General features: G+C 44.0%; 1 protein-coding gene and 1 non-coding gene across 2 annotated transcripts; both read left to right on the top strand.

Moving 5' to 3' along the window:
* The first annotated feature begins 4,851 nt into the window (after positions 1-4,851).
* On the top strand, positions 4,852-4,954 carry LOC112133649 (small nucleolar RNA U13). Its single transcript, XR_002915276.1, has one exon. It is a non-coding gene; the product is annotated as a small nucleolar RNA U13 (small nucleolar RNA).
* A 6,582-nt stretch (positions 4,955-11,536) lies between these two features.
* DRD1 (dopamine receptor D1) lies at positions 11,537-15,686 on the top strand. Its single transcript, XM_002816227.5, has 2 exons — positions 11,537-12,023; positions 12,140-15,686. Exon 2 carries the CDS (start codon positions 12,623-12,625, stop codon positions 13,961-13,963), a length of 1,341 nt encoding a protein of 446 aa, XP_002816273.4. The 5' UTR covers positions 11,537-12,023; positions 12,140-12,622; the 3' UTR covers positions 13,964-15,686.
* The last annotated feature ends 908 nt before the right edge of the window (positions 15,687-16,594 follow it).

The raw sequence follows: 16,594 nt of genomic DNA, 5'->3' as shown, positions 1-16,594 counted from the left end.
GATCCATCACCTGAGCAGTGTACACTCTACCCAATGTGTAGTCTTTTATCCCTCATCCCCCTTCTAAACTTCACCCCAGAGTTTTATTCTTGAAATGTTTCCTACTTCCAATTTTATCATTTTTTTTTTTTTTCCTAAAAGGCTGTACTGTTCAGGATTTCATCTACAGGTGAAGCCACACCAGCTTTTTTCCTTCCTTTACCTACATTTAGGAAGACCTTCTTCAGCAAGATTGCACACAGAATTTCTTCCAATAAGGCAAGACCTAAAGAAATCTAAGACCTAGTAAAAGTTTATATAATGAAGCAATCGATTTTAAAGAAAGGGGCAAATAGTGTATAATATTTGCTACCATATCCGGTTGCCTCAGGTAGAAACAGAAGAGTCAATTAGGGGTGCTGCTCATCTGATTTTACAGAGTTGCTCTGAAAGCTAGAGACACATAGCCCATGACCTAACAACTCAGGTCCATGGTGTATGCCCTTGGGGAGGCTGAGATGATGATGCAGAGGCTGGTTGAGGTAACCCATACAAGAGACATTGAGACCTGGATTAGAACACTAGGTGTTAAAATCAGGTGAAAGGAGCAGATGTCTCCCCGAATCCCAGAAGAATGAGCAAGAGTGTATGACTCTGAACGTGGGGTAGGCAGAGGAAGCATTACATAATGCTTATATGTAATGTATTTTTAGTAGAGATGGGGTTTCACCGTGTTAGCCAGGGTGCTCTCAATCTCCTGACCTCGTGATCCGCCTGCCTCAGCCTCCCAAGGTGCTGGGATTACAGGCATGAGCCACCGCTCCCGACTTACAGGTTGTCTTTTTACTCTGTTTACAGTGCCCTTTGATGTGCAAAAGTTCATTTTGAAGTCCAATTGTTGTCGTGTATGGAGAAGATGGAGTGTTTTTCACCAACGGAGGAATTACAAGAGGAGTAGCGAGTTTTGGAGGAAGATGTTAAGTTTGATAAAAAACACAAGTAAAATCTGGGGGAGCTGTTGAGTGGACAGAAGATATAATAGAAAAATTCCAGAGAGGTGGAGGGCTGGAGATTGGGGCCACAGTGTCTTGTGGGTGGCATGGAGAGGAAACCTTTACCCAAGGTACCCAGGATTCTGCCTGTGAGGTTGCTGGTCATTCTCCAGGACCTCCTCAATGTTTTCCATCTCTTCCAAATTAAAGCTGTCAGAGGTGTTGAACCAGAGCAACTCCATCTTGAATAGGAGCTGGGTAAAATGAGGCTGAGACCTATTGGGCTGCATTCCAAGACGGTTAAGGCATTCTGAGTCACAAGATGAGACAGGAGGTTACAACAAGATACAGGTCACAAAGACCTTGCTGATAAAACAGGCTTCAGTAAAAAAACCAGTCAAAACCCACCAAAACCAAGATGGCAATGAGTGACCTCTGGTCATCCTCACTGCTACACTCCCACCAGCCTCATGACAGTTTACAAATGCCATGGCAATGTCAGGGAGTTGCCCTATATGGTCTAAAGAGGGGAGGCCTGAATAATCCCCCCCTTGTTTAGCATATCATCAATAAATAGCCATAAAAATGAGCAACCAGCAGCCCTCGGGGCTGCTCTGTCTACGGAGTAGCCATTATTTATTCCTTTACTTTCCTAATAAATTTGCTTTTACTTTACTCTATGGACTCACCCTGAATTCTTTCTTGCACAAGATCCAAGAACTCTCTCTTGGTGTCTAGATTGAGTCTCTTTTCCAGTAACAGAACTACTAAAATATGTGGACTTCTTCCAGTTTCTCTACTTCATGAGCATAACAAGGTCTCTCGGGTATCCTTGAGACTCTATAAATCTCTGGATAAAAGTACATTTACCTCAAAAGTGCTCTGACTTTAAAAGGACCCTCTTTCTCCCCTCCCCACACACTCCCACCTGAGTCTTTGCATACATTGTTCCTTCTGCGAACATACTTTTTCCTCCTTCATCTAAGCATGTCCTATGAGATCTTCCTTTAACATCAGATTCAGGTTGCATCCTCCGTAAAGTCTCTTTTGGTGCTCTATCCACCCTCCCAAAGCTGGGATGGGCATCTCCGTTAGCTGTATTTCTGGAGGTACAGCTAATCAGGCCAATCTCAGTGTCCAAAATTGGGAGATTTGGTGCCTGCTAGCTCTGATGATTCCAGGTAGGGTAGCAGGGGATTGCCCACTAGAAGCAGGTAATACACTTCATTTATTTAATCTATTAAATATGTTTATTATAGGGAATGAAGTTTGTAAATGAAATAAATTATTGGGGGAAGATCTATCATTATATAGATTATGTAGGGTCATCAGTCATCTGTTAATTAGGAAAAAACCTGAGGTTCCTTGTGTTTAATTCTTCTCTTTGCTGGCCAGGCAAGCAAAAATTGTGGCTCCAGCTGTGTTAAATCCAAATAAGACATAAAATGTGTTTCCTTCCCTATTCCTTCTTCTCTCCTTTCTCCTTCTGCCCTTTTCCCTCCTCCTCTTTCCTTCTTCCCCCCCTCTCTTTCTCCTCTCCCTCCTCCTCCTCTTCCTTCTTCTCTTCCTCTTCTTCTTCAGCTGATCAGATAGAGCTCTCTGATTGTAAGTCACAGAAATGTACTATGGCTAACCTAATCAAATGGAAATTCACTGGAAAAGTAACACTGAGTGGAGGGGAGGCTGTAGAGCCAGGCTTGGGAAAGGACAAGAAACAAAGCAACCAGGCCTTCTGGAAGCAAGAGTTCCATGAATAGTCTCACAGCAGAATCAGTCTGGTCAGAGGGATGCTGATGAGGCTGATGCTATTTCATTCATATGCATTCAATTTTTCTGTCCTTCTGCTGAAGATACAAATCTCAGGGAGGAAGCATCTGGTCAACCTGTCTCAGGTTATGTGTCTACTCCCTTAGCTAGGGAGGGGCAGGCCCTATCAGACCACCAGAATGTATTCAATAAAGAACAGGTAATTCCCCCAAAATAATCTGGGATGTTTTCTTCAGAGAAGGTGAAATGGATGCTGGGCTGGAAAAGACCAGTGAATGTACACTTTACATACAGCCTTTGCCAAGACAAAATGCAATACAAGGGAAGATTTCCTGATCTGTGCTTACCTACTTGATACTTCGGACGGGATTTCATGTAAGCTTCTTGGCAGCTGTATTTGCATTTCCAGGGGTGGGAAATAAGGAGGGCATGTAGGTGAAGAAACTTGACCAAGGCCCCACAGCTTGATAGTAATGGAGCCAAGATTCAAACCCAGGTCTGTCTGACCCACTGTTCCTTCTACTGCAGCCCCAGGCTCGTCTCCTGAATTGGGATACCTGAAGCTGGGGGTGAGAGTGACCAGTGCTTATGTTCTAGGGAGGGGAAGTAATTAAATCAATGCAGAGGCAGGCTGAGAGGAAAGCCCTTTGTGAATTGAAGGATACTCTCTGGGCTCCTCCAGTGATATATAATCTCATGGGCCCAGCAGACAAATTAGCAGCTTTTATTTCTTCACAAAGCACTGATTTCCAGCCTCAAGAGCCCACTTCAGCATTTTTCATTGCAGAGACTCTCCCCTGGGCTTCATTCATGTTTTCTATAAATGGCCTAAAGAAGACTCTCTAAGGTGACTTAAATAGATTCTGTGTTTACACAGGATAAACAATTTTTGTGGATTAGCCTGTCTTTCATCTCAGCTTAGGTTATGACTTTGCTAGCAAGTGCATTTTTCTTTTTCAACAAAATCAAAGCTTATAGCAATTCTATACTGTGTTGTGCTAAAGGTATTTATCATTTATCACTGGGATATAAAATCTATGAGGACAGAGAGGTTTGTTTTGTTCACTGCTATGATCCCAAAACCTAGAACAGTACCTGGCCAATAATAGGTACTCAAAAAATACTTAGGGAAGGCATGGTGGTGTTCGTAACCATTCCATCCCTTCTCAAAGCATTGGCACTCCCCATAGCCCCTAAAAACAAGGCTGAGCCAAACGGACCCTCTATGTCTCCTAAAAGTGAAGGATTTAGATGGGGGAAGATGAGAATGCTGGAACCGTAATGACAGGTGTGGCCAGGGCTAGATTTGATGCTATGGTGGGCCAGAGCCATGAACCAAGAGCAGTTTTGGGGTATTAAAGTATTACTGGATTAGTCTCCATTTCTAACCTCAGTTTTTCTTGCCTGATTAGATTCCTTTGCCTTTTTAGATTTAAAACCTAAAAAGTTGAGACTTAAATCTAAAAGTTGTGACTTTTCTTGATCTCTGTTTCCAGACAACATGGAATAACAGGGATTGGATTTGCCCTCCCACCAGAAACAACCAATAATATGAACAAAATACATGTTTCTCCAGATACTGGATGTCAGGAAACAAAGGACAGTGATCCCTGAAAGATGGGGAAAAAATGAGGTGAGACTTCCTGTCACCCAGCTTTCCACCTCAAAAGATGTTCCAAGCCATGGTGCAGGGAGGGGGAACACAGGTGGAGTCTGGGAGACTCCCTGAGTTGAGTGAACAGAACTAAGGGTCCAGGGAGATCAAGACAACCAGAGGTCACAGAACAGAGTACTGCAAAGGAGAGACCTGCAGAGAAAGAGACAGAGAGAGAGAGAGAGAGAGAGAGACAGAAAGGACTCCAGAGATCTTCAGAGAGTCCTCTTTGAGCGTTCAGCAGAGGACTAACCAGTACATGAGTGTGCAGAAATATAAGTGTGGAAATTATAAGGAACAGTATCTCAGTGTCTGGAACTGATGCAGGGCCATGAACAGGGTTTGCCACCACCAGCCAGATATGCTGAAAAAGAATCTTGCTTCAGTCACACAAAATAAATAACCCCAGATTAAACTCTGCTCTGGTTCTACCTAGCACCTCTTAAAAGCAATACATGAATCCTTTTGTGGTTCATAAGCATGATGATTTGGTTTTCATGCTCATGTGTGAGATGTGTTGCCTTGAACCTTGTTACAGTGTCAGCATGTCACTCATCTGATGTGAGGAAGAAAAGGGGAAAAAAGGAACAAAAGAAAAAAGAGGGAAAAAAAGAAAGAAAAAGGAAAAAAGCAAGAACTGAAGGATCAAACTGTTTCCAAATAACTTAATTATGTTCTAGAGCAAAGCTCGAGAATATTTTTAAGAATATAAAAAAGGCTAGCACCAACTAGATAAAATTTGCAATGTATGACATCCAAAAAAATTAGCAGGCATGAAAAGAATTAGACAAATATGACCCATAATGACGAGAAAAATCAACTGAATGGACACAGAGGTTAGAATTAGCAAAGAAGGACATTAAAATAGTTATTATAACCATATTTCATATATTCAGAAAGTTAAGTAGATACACAGGAAATGTAAAAAAGACATAAAATGAACTTCCAGAGAAGAGAACTACAAAATGTGAGATGAAAAATACACAGAATAATATCTGACAACACATTAGACCTTGCAGAAGAAAAATGTTAGTTGACTCAAAGACATAACAATAGAAACTATCCAAAATGTAATACAGAGGGAAAAGAGAGTAAAGAGAAGATAACCTGCATCAGTGAGTTGGATGCCAACTGCAAGCAGTCCATGCATTTAAAGAACCCAAAGAAGAGAATAAAAGGGGAAAGATTAAAAAAAAATATTTAGGCCAGGTGCGGTGGCTCACGTCGGTAATCCCAACACTTTGGGATGCCGAAGTGGGCAGATCACTTGAGGTTAGGAGTTCGAGACCAGCCTGGCCAACCTGCTGAAACCCCATCTTTACTAAAAATACAAAAACTAGCTGGGTGTGGTGGCGTGCACCTGTAATCCCAGCTACTCAGGTGGCTGGGGCAGAAGAATCACTTGAGCCCGGGAGGCCAGCATTGCAGTGAGCAGAGATCGTGCCACTGCACTCTAGCTTGAATGACAGAGTGAGACTCTGTCTCAAAAAAAAAAAAAAAAAAAAAAAAAAAAATTAAGGAATAATGACCACAGTTTTCCAAATTTGACAAAAACTGTAAGCCTATAGATTAGAAAAACTCAACAAATCCCAAACATGCTAAAGATTTGAAGAAAACTACTCTGAGGTAGATCTTGATCAAATTGCTCAAAACCAGTGATAAAGAAAAAAAATCTTAATAGCCAGAGGAAAGAAAGACATGTTATGTAGAGAGGGACAAAGATAAAGGTGATAGCAGATATTTTGTTGGAAACAATATAAATAAGAAGATAGCAGATCAACATCTGAAACCATTAAAATGAAAAATCTGTCCATCTAGAATCCTATACCTAGCAAAAATATCTTTCAAGAATGAAAGCAAAATGGATACTTTTTAGAGATATAAAATCTGAAGAAAATCAACCACCAGCAGCCCTGTACTTCAGGAAATGTTAAAGGTAGTCCTTCTAGCAGAAAGATGATCCCAGATGGTGATATAGATCTATATAAAAAGGAAGAACATCAGAAATGGCACATGGGAAACATATAGTATTTATTTCTTATTACTTAGAGTTCTTTAAAAGATAATTGACCATTTAAGAAGACTTGGAAGAATACTATTGTAATGTTCTTAATGATACATGGAATGATATAATATCACTTGAATGCAGGCTTTGAAAAATATTACATATGTATATTATAAAATATATATATGTGTATGTGTGTATGTGTGTATATATATATAGACGGAGAAATGATATAAACTCTAAAGCAACCATGAAAATAACAAAAAAATAGAAAATTAACCAATAAAAAAGATAAAATGGAATTATAAAAACTACTCAGTTAAGCCTATAAAAGGAAGAAAAGAGGGGAAAAAGGGAACAAAGAGCAGGTGCAACAGTAGAAAACACATTATGCGTGTTACACTACCCACCAACCACTGCAGAAACTGATATATATTGATTTTGAAATTTTAAAATGTTGATTTTTGAATTGCATAACTATAGGAGAGGAAAATATGACGTGGGATTAGGAATTTCAGAAAAGTTACATTTATTGCCTGAAACAAGCATTCTAGTTACTTAGTCAAGGTCAGCCAAACTTTATCTTTTTTCACTAACATCGTAAGCTAATCATTTTGTGTATAAAGTCCGATTTAATAATCCCAAAGACTCTTAAATACATCATTTGATATACTTGACAGTTCTGTTGTTTTATTTATTCTTTTATGAGATTAAGCTCCCCTTTCTTTGATAGTGTGCCTTCTGTATTCACTGACTTTTACATACTCCAAATAAAGATTTGTTGAAAAGCATCATTTTGACATCCCCCTCTTTGCAGTGCGTAAATCACACACAGTAGAGCTTAAAAGACATACTAAATTGGGAAACAAAGGTGCTTTTGTGTTGGGTTTACATTCGCAGCATGATCTAATACCTGATTGCATTTATATTTGTGTTCTTGATGTTTGTGGGGGAGATTTTTATAGAACAAAATAGAAGGCTTTGTTTCACCTTAGCTTCAAATAAGAAAATAGGAAAAACTCCAAACCTGTAGCAAAACTGTAAGTTCCTCTGAAATTCACACTCTGTGGAAAGTGAAACACTGAGATTTCAGCTCCATTTTACTCTTTCCTGTTCTCTCAGCAATGACGTTCAAAAGCCAGTGACCTACATCTGTTAGGAAGGGATCTCAGGCATTGAGTTATAGCACGATAGAGAAACTGGTCCAACACTCTGGTTTTCCTGGTGATCTTAAACAAAATCACCTCCTTGGTTATTCTCAGATTCTCTCCTTCTCTACCTGTTTAGCAGTTTTTGCTTTGCTGGCTGGGTTTCTGAGCCTTTTTTGTATGTTACCATGTCTAGTCTGTTTTCTGCTACTGTAACAGAATACCACCAACTGGGTAAATTATAAACAATGTAAGTTTATTTGGCTCATAGTTCCCGGAGGCTGGGAAATCTCAGATCCTGGAGTGGCATCATAACTTGGCAGAAGAAGAGAGTACACAAGAGGCAGGGAGCGAATGAAGGCTGAACTTATCCTTTTATCAGGAGCTCTCTCCAGCAGTAACTAACCCAACCCACTCCAGAGATAACGAGGTAATGGCATTAGTCCATTCAGGAGGGCAGAACCCTTTGGCCTAATCACCTCTTAAAGGTCCCAACTCTTAATCCCATCACAATGGCAATTAAATTTCAACATGAGTTTTGGCAGAGACATTCAAACCATAGCATATGGGTAGGGAGGAGATTTAATATCTGACAATGAAAATGACAGAAATTTACTTGTGGTTGAGAAATAGTTCTCAATCACTACTGAAATGATATGTGTTGATTTGATCACCCGGACTTCTCAGATAAATGGGTTGAGAGAAAAAGATAAAGGTCAGTATGGGCTAGTTTGAAATAATTTAGGTGATTTTTCAAGCAAAACAAAAAAGTTTTTTTGAGCAGCTGGTGGACTTGAGAGAAATGAGAATATGAAGCATGTTATGAATGTTCCTTTGAACAAAATTTTGATTAATATTTAAATGTCGTGTCAAATATTTTTCCACCGTTAAACTGATGTTTTCTTGAGCATGATACCACCTGAAGCCCAGGTGTTGTGATGTGCTTGTCATCCTAATTACAAGAGCAGTGGCATTGTTGTTGGCTCTGAGAAGACTTGGGAATTGGGGGCACTTCTGAAAGACAGTCATTAGACAGAAATTTTACCCCTCAAATTGGCCTCATTTTCACCTCCAGTGTCCGCTACCTCGATTTTGGGGTGGCAGGGCAGTTAGTGTGTTGTTTTGAGGTTACTTCCTGAAGTACATTTTCTTGCCATATGGAATATTCCTACAGAGTCCTGCTTCCCCCAGTCCAATTCCACTGGCTTGTTATCCCACAGATCAGGATCCCACCTGTTCCTGCTTTCCAAGGTTAATGCTGAATTTCCCTACCTATTTTATTTCTGGGTAGTTTCAGTGGAAAATTGCAGATGCCAGGGTAGGTCAGGAGTTAAATGCTCAGGCTTACATGACGGTCTTGAACCAGAAACATACCTTTAATTTGTGTTTATTAGTAAAAGGGAAAGAAAGAGAATGAAACAAGGTCAAGAAGCTTGGAGAATGACGGCCTTGGGGAAAGTGATCTGAAAGTGTTACGTTAAGCATGACTTAGGGCTTTACAGACATGCAGTTCTTGGGGAATGTGTGTGGCAACAATTGTGTCGCTGACCCCCAGTCTGTTGGATGCTGTGTGTGATGGCAAGGCCATGGGTGGGAGGAGACAGCTGTGAGCACAGGCACAGGAGGGTCTGTGCCAGCAATATGGTCCTTTCATCTAAAGCCAAGGTGCAAAAGGCCGGGCACGATGGCTTGCGCTTGTAATCCCAGCACTTGGGGAGGCCGAGGCCGGTGGATCATCTGAGGTCAGGAGTTCAAGACCAGGCTGGCCAACATGGTGAAACCCCATCTCTACTAAAAATACAAAAAATTAGCCGGATATGTGGCAGACACCTGTAATCCCAGCTACTTGGGCGGCTGAGGCAGGAGAAGTGCTTGAACCCTGGAGACGGAGGTTGCAGTGAGCCGAGATCGAGCCATTACACTTCAGCCTGGGTGACAGAGCAAGGTACAGTTTGTGCTGGCTAACTAAATGGAATTATTACTTTGGTTTAGGGTTTTTTTTTTTTTTTTTTCCAGAGAAAATTCTTGCTTCTGATATGGTGCATGGCTGTCGTGGAGATTGGACTGTTGGTTTTTTTTTTTTTTTTTCTGAGACGGAGTCTCGCTCTGTCACCCAGGCTGGAGTGCAGTGGCTCGATCTCGGCTCACTGCAAGCTCCGTCTCCTGGGTTCACACCATTCTCCTGCCTCAGCCTCCCAAGCAGCTGGGACTACAGGCACCCGCCACCACCCCCGGCTAATTTTGTTTTGTATTTTTACCGTTTTAGCCAGGATGGTCTCTATCTCCTGACCTCATGATCCGCCCTCCTCGGCCTCCCAAAGTGCTGGGATTACAGGCGTGAGCCACAGTGCCTGGCCTGGACTGTTGGTTTGTTAATGGGTTACAGGGGTTCCTGCCCATGGAGGGCTGACGGAGTTCTAGGTTTGGTGCCAAGCCCTCTGGAAACACCGTCTCAGTTAATAGTTATGACAATCCTGTTATGTCCTCACCCTTTCACAGAGGAAGAACCCGAGCTCAGAGAGGAGAGAGTGCACATGCAGCCGACAGTGGCAGGGCAGGACCAGGAAGCCAGGCAGTGTGACTTGGGGGCTCCATGCTTATTCTCCCACCTTTCAGAAGGCACAGGAAGGCACCACAATGTCGCAATTTATGCACAATTTGTGCAAAGTCTCACCTGTGAGCTTGCCTGGTGCAACCACGAGAGGCTGGGGGCTCCTTCTCCACCAGGCCCCGCTGCCTCCATATGACTCTTCCTTGTATTTTAGCCCTGTAGGTAATTTTCCAGTTTGTGGGCTCCTGTACCACATGTGGTGAGTTAAAAGAACAGGTGGGCAGCGGCGCGGCTCCCGCGTTAGCTGTGTGACTTTGGGCAGGCCCCACTACCTTTCCGAGCCGCATTTCCACCTGGGCGAAGCGGGATGAGCCGTCCTGGGGGGGAAAGATTGTTTTAACGGGGGAACAACTTAAGGCGTGCACCGGGAACACGGATGCTGCTGAGTCAATGCCCCATCTGCCGTTCTCTTTGAGAGTAAGGCTTGCGTCTTGCCTGCTCTAGCGCCCCAGGTTTGAACGCAGTGGGCGCACAGGAGGAAACACTGATTCACGAGTGCAACGCCAGCAAAGTAAAATTTTTCACACTTTTCCGTTTTTCAGGGTATTTCAAGCAGAGGAGTCCTGAGTGAAGAAGATTCCGCTTCCCTGTTTTCAGGTTCTGGCAGTCATGGACCGGGAAGAGCGAGTCGGGGCGCGGGTCCCTGGCGGTCGCTGGAACCCTTGTGAGTGAGGTTGGTACCTACGAGGGCACAGAGGGGGCTCGGGAAGTCGCAGCCGCCGGCAGAGGGCGCCCCGGGCACACGGAGCGTGCGGCGCTGGGGTTGGGGCGCTAGGAGGTGCGGGGCACCGGCTGCAGTCCAGCGTTGACCGCAGCCGGGACGCGCCCGCCACCGTGGCGGAGAAGGAGTGAGTTCCCTCGGGGCGCAGCGGCGCGCGCTGGCCCGGATCCCAGCTGCGCCGCGCCCTCCCTGCGAGCGGTGAGTACAGGCGCCCATGGGCATCTCCAACCCTAGTTAGTGGCACTTGGAGACAACGCAGGTCGGACGTCGGCCGGCCGTTCTAGGAGTTGGTGTGCGGAGAATGGGAGGGCTCCCGCTCGCTTAGGGCTTTGGGTCCGGCTAGGGGTTGACCCCAAGAGGCGCTGGATGTCGGGGCTGAGATTTGCTTTCAGGGGACTCAAGCTTACTTGAGGTTCTGACATTGGATTTGTCTCGCGGGCTCTGCGCGTGCTGCGCGGGGCTCCGGAGACTGGCGAGGTAACCAAGGAGGGCAAGCACTCACCGGGGCGTCCTCCGCCCACCTCGCCCGCAGAACCATCTAGGGGGACCACGTGCGGCTGTCGCCCGCAACTCTGCCTGTCAAGCGAGGACCGCCCCCAGGGCAGGGGAGGGGACGCGCGGGCGGGGTGGGCTGTGCCCCGCGGGAACCCCGCCGGCCTGTGCGCTTACCGGTGCCAGCTCGGCTCGCTGCCTCGCATTGCCACAGGCTCCTGAGAGGTCGCGGGCAGTGCCTGCGGGGAGGCGCTGGGCCCTGCTCTGTAGGGCTGAAGGCCGCCCGAGGCTCGCCAAGGCTCTGGGCTCTCGAAAGGAAGCCAAGAAAAGAAGCTGCCCAGGTGACCAGTCCTGGGAGTGCTCTCTCCCAAGGAAGCTCCGAGCGCCCAGGAGCCCTTAGCCGGGGTCCAGTGCCCTTTGAGCAATCTCTAGCTGTTCAAGGAAGTGGGGCGGCGCCGCCGCTTCTCTTGGGACCTGGCCTGGGATCCTTTCCCCAAACGCACCCCGGCGATTTTTGCGCAACGGGGGCCGAACCTCTGCTGCGCGCAGCTGGCTGGGCTCAGGCGCGTTTCCTCAACGTTTCGGAGCCGCTGCCCCCAGCGAAGTCCATATTCCAAGCTCCAGGGGCTTTGAGAGAGACGACCCCAAGGCAAGGTAGGTGGCTCGGACGGGCTTGCCCTGGGAATTATTAGGTTGGGCTTGACGTGAGTAATGATGCCATCTGCTTAAGTCTTGGAGAAAGACCGTGTGTTTCCCTTTTGCTTTTGAAGGCGTTTGGAGAGCTGCTGAGGAGCCAGGGGCTTGGAGGAGCGAGAAGACATGTATTTTCAGCTGAGTCTCAGAAGGGGGGAATTTCCTGTCACCACCAGAAAAGCAACAGCCCCGAAATGTGATTGCAACTGACTAGCAGAGCAGAGGCCCAGGAGTCACTGGATTGATGATTTAGAATATGCTAAAAAGCCAGTGCTTTATTTGGGGAATTCAGGGGCTTTCTGGTGCCCAAGACAGTGACCTGCAGCAAGGGAGTCAGAAGACAGATGTAGAAATCAAGAGTGACCGTCCACGGGATTGACTTGGATTGCCACTCAAGCGGTCCTCTCATGGAATGTTGGTGAGGTCCTCTGCCAGGGAAGCAAGCCGGCTGTGCAAAGGGCTGCCTGGTGGGGAGGACTCCTGGAAATCTGACTGACCCCTATTCCCTGCTTAGGAACTTGAGGGGTGTCAGAGCCCCTGATGTGCTTTCCCTTAGGAAGATGAGGACTCTGAACACCTCTGCCATGGATGGGACTGGGCTGGTGGTAGAGAGGGACTTCTCTGTTCGTATCCTCACTGCCTGTTTCCTGTCGCTGCTCATCCTGTCCACGCTCCTGGGGAACACGCTGGTCTGTGCTGCGGTTATCAGGTTCCGACACCTGCGGTCCAAGGTGACCAACTTCTTTGTCATCTCCTTGGCTGTGTCAGATCTCTTGGTGGCCGTCTTGGTCATGCCCTGGAAAGCAGTGGCTGAGATTGCTGGCTTCTGGCCCTTTGGGTCCTTCTGTAACATCTGGGTGGCCTTTGACATCATGTGCTCCACCGCATCCATCCTCAACCTCTGTGTGATCAGCGTGGACAGGTATTGGGCTATCTCCAGCCCTTTCCGGTATGAGAGAAAGATGACCCCCAAGGCAGCCTTCATCCTGATCAGTGTGGCATGGACCTTGTCTGTACTCATCTCCTTCATCCCAGTGCAGCTCAGCTGGCACAAGGCAAAACCCACAAGCCCCTCTGATGGAAATGCCACTTCCTTGGCTGAGACCATAGACAACTGTGACTCCAGCCTCAGCAGGACATATGCCATCTCATCCTCTGTAATAAGCTTTTACATCCCTGTGGCCATCATGATTGTCACCTACACCAGGATCTACAGGATTGCTCAGAAACAAATACGGCGCATTGCAGCCTTGGAGAGGGCAGCAGTCCATGCCAAGAATTGCCAGACCACCACAGGTAATGGAAAGCCTGTCGAATGTTCTCAACCGGAAAGTTCTTTTAAGATGTCCTTCAAAAGAGAAACTAAAGTCCTGAAGACTCTGTCGGTGATCATGGGTGTGTTTGTGTGCTGTTGGCTACCTTTCTTCATCTTGAACTGCATTTTGCCCTTCTGTGGGTCTGGGGAGACGCAGCCCTTCTGCATTGATTCCATCACCTTTGATGTGTTTGTGTGGTTTGGGTGGGCTAATTCATCCTTGAACCCCATCATTTATGCCTTTAATGCTGATTTTCGGAAGGCATTTTCAACCCTCTTAGGATGCTACAGACTTTGCCCTGTGACGAATAATGCCATAGAGACGGTGAGTATCAATAACAATGGGGCTGCGATGTTTTCCAGCCATCACGAGCCACGAGGCTCCATCTCCAAGGAGTGCAATCTGGTTTACCTGATCCCACATGCTGTGGGCTCCTCTGAGGACCTGAAAAAGGAGGATGCAGCTGGCATCGCCAGACCCTTGGAGAAGCTGTCCCCAGCCCTATCGGTCATATTGGACTATGACACTGACGTCTCTCTGGAGAAGATCCAACCCATCACACAAAACGGACAGCACCCAACCTGAACTCGCAGATGAATCCTGCCACACACGCTCATCCCAAAAGCTAGAGGAGATTGCTCTGGGGCTTGCTGTTAAGAAACTAAGGTATGGTGAGACTCTGAGGTGTCAGGAGAGCCCTCTGCTGCTTTCCAACACACAACTAACTCTATTTTCAAATACATTCCAGTGTATTTTCTGTGTTGTTCATAGTCAATCAAACGGGGACACTACAAACAATGAGGAGCCACAAGGGACATGTCTTTGGCTTCAAAATTGTTTTTAGAAATTTATTCTTATCTTAGGATTTACCAAATAGGGCAAAGAATCAACAGTGAACAGCTTCACTTAAAATCAAATCTTTCTGGGAAGAAAATGAGATGGGTTGAGTTTGCTGTATACAAACAGGTGCTAACACTGTTCCCAGCAAAGTTTTCAGATTGTAAAGGTAGGTGCATGCCTTCATAAATTATTTCTAAAACATTAATTGAGGCTTACAGTAGGAATGAGAAATTTTTTTCCAGAATTGAGAGATGTTTTGTTGATATTGGTTCTATTTATTTATTGTATATATGGATATTTTTAATTTATTATATAATAAATATATATTTATCATATTTAATAGGATAAACTAATGAGTTTTATCCAAGACCTTACAACCACATTTCTGGCCACTTAACTAGCACTTTATAAGCCAATGAAACAAACACACAGACTCTGTGAGATTCTAAATGTTCATGTATAACTTCTAGAAACACAGCAGAAACTGATAGATAAGGGAATAAAGTTGAAATGATTCCTTAAAATTCGTGGACACAAATAAATGCAAGGTGAGAATTGACAAATGCTATAAATGCTTTCTTTTTCTGAAAAGATTTTGAAAAATTTAAAAAAGTATAGCTACTACTGTGTTCAAAACGTTTTAAATGACAAAAGACTTTCCCAGGGGAATTTGCAGTTCTGTAAATATCTTGAATAAAAGCCAACTTAAGAAGAACCCAGCATTAAATTTACGATCTTAGGTGGTAATGAAAAGTATATGCTGCTTTGTATTTATGTAAAATAATTGGCCCTCTCCATCTTTTCTCATTTCATGTGTCAGGTAGTTTTTCTGAACCAGACAAATGGTTTTCCTGGAGAGAGATGTGTAGCACAGAGAGTGGGTTACAGCAGCCCCACTGAGGGACCAAACTCAAACCCTGCATTTCCATTTTACCAGGTCAAACCAAGCCACTCAGTGGGGCTACTTTTTATAGTGCTTTAATCTGAATTTAGAGCTGATTTTTAAAGGAGTCTTTAAATGTTAATGGTATACTAACTAACGAATAGTGCCTCATTATCATCCTTGAGTCAGATACTTCTGTTGGTGGGAGAAACAGAAGAATCCTTCCCTTTGGGTGTGTTAAGCCCCCCCAAAGCCATCAGCATCTCTTTTGACAAATGCTAGTCCTTTCTCTGTGCTTTGGAATCAAGTTCCTGCATCGTCACCTGGACTGTAAAAAGTATCATAAGCCTCCCTTGCCAGATGCCAACTCGTGGGGCATTTCAACAGAGTTTCTTTGAAGTGTTTACAAAGTATTCTTCTTGATAAGCAATGAACTTAACATTTAGATGCAATCTGTGAAAAGAAAAAACATATGAAAAATATCTCCTGCATCAGGTCTGTGTTATTTATGTATTGTGAATGTTTTCTTAATTTTATTGGCTGTATGCTTTCTTACACATAATAAAAATATTTTGTGAACTCAAATCAACCCTGAATGAACTGTGTTGCATTTGCTAAATGTGTTTTTAAAACTAGAACATTTCAGATCTACAAGGAAGAAAACATAGGCATTTTCAAGTATATATTACTTTTTTTTTCTTTAATGGAAGTTTCTTCAGTTATGTATGGCACATGTTGCCTTCGAATATTTAAAGTGAAAATGTTTTCTGATTTGGGCTATATACTATTTTTCCTTCTGTCTTAATAATTTTTTTGAAAAAAGGAATTACTTGAGGAATTATTTTACTTTTCATTTCACAGATTTTAAAACTTTCTAAAATCTCTGCTTTTTCTTTCAAAAAGCCTATTTTAAAGAAAACAAAAATTTCAGAAAAGACCATGGCTTGCTATTGGGTTGGGTTGTTGTAGCCTCTCAGCTGATGGCAACCATTGTACATGTGATGGTTGTTTTAAAAGTAAAATATAACAATTTTTTTTTCTGGAGAAAATATACAGGTTGTGATGCTGAGCTTATTAAAATGTCTTATGAGGCACATCCATAGGTCCTCCCAAAGCTACTCAGTTAATATGCTAAGCCATTTTTTCCCCTGTACTGAGGAAAGAGAACAGCAGAACAGCAGGTGATATAGAAATTAAGGGTTAAGTTTATAATTTGGAACATCACATAACAGATGGTGTCTTTTTAAATTCTGTATTTGCCTTCTCTGGGCTTTGGCATATAATGAACATACCTAGAATGAGCACCCAAAAAGCATGATGCCTTTTCTTTCTGTTTCATAACTTTATGGATATCTTTTTTCTTTGAAGCCTAATTTTGTTCTTAAATTAGAAGCTCAGCAACACAAGCTACAATGCTCAGGCAGAATTGTCAAACCAATGAAATATGAGCCTTTACCATTTATCTCCTTGGCAAAAGAGTGAAAATGAATGAT

This window comes from Pongo abelii, chromosome 4 (genome assembly GCF_028885655.2).
Source record: "Pongo abelii isolate AG06213 chromosome 4, NHGRI_mPonAbe1-v2.0_pri, whole genome shotgun sequence".
Taxonomy (NCBI): Eukaryota; Metazoa; Chordata; class Mammalia; order Primates; family Hominidae; genus Pongo; species Pongo abelii.
This window is presented reverse-complemented; position numbering and strand designations above follow the sequence as displayed.

Coding starts and splice junctions, on each gene's coding strand:
- DRD1 (XM_002816227.5), top strand. CDS start 12,623: ATGAGGACTCTGAACACCTCTGCCATGGATGGGACTGGGCTGGTGGTA.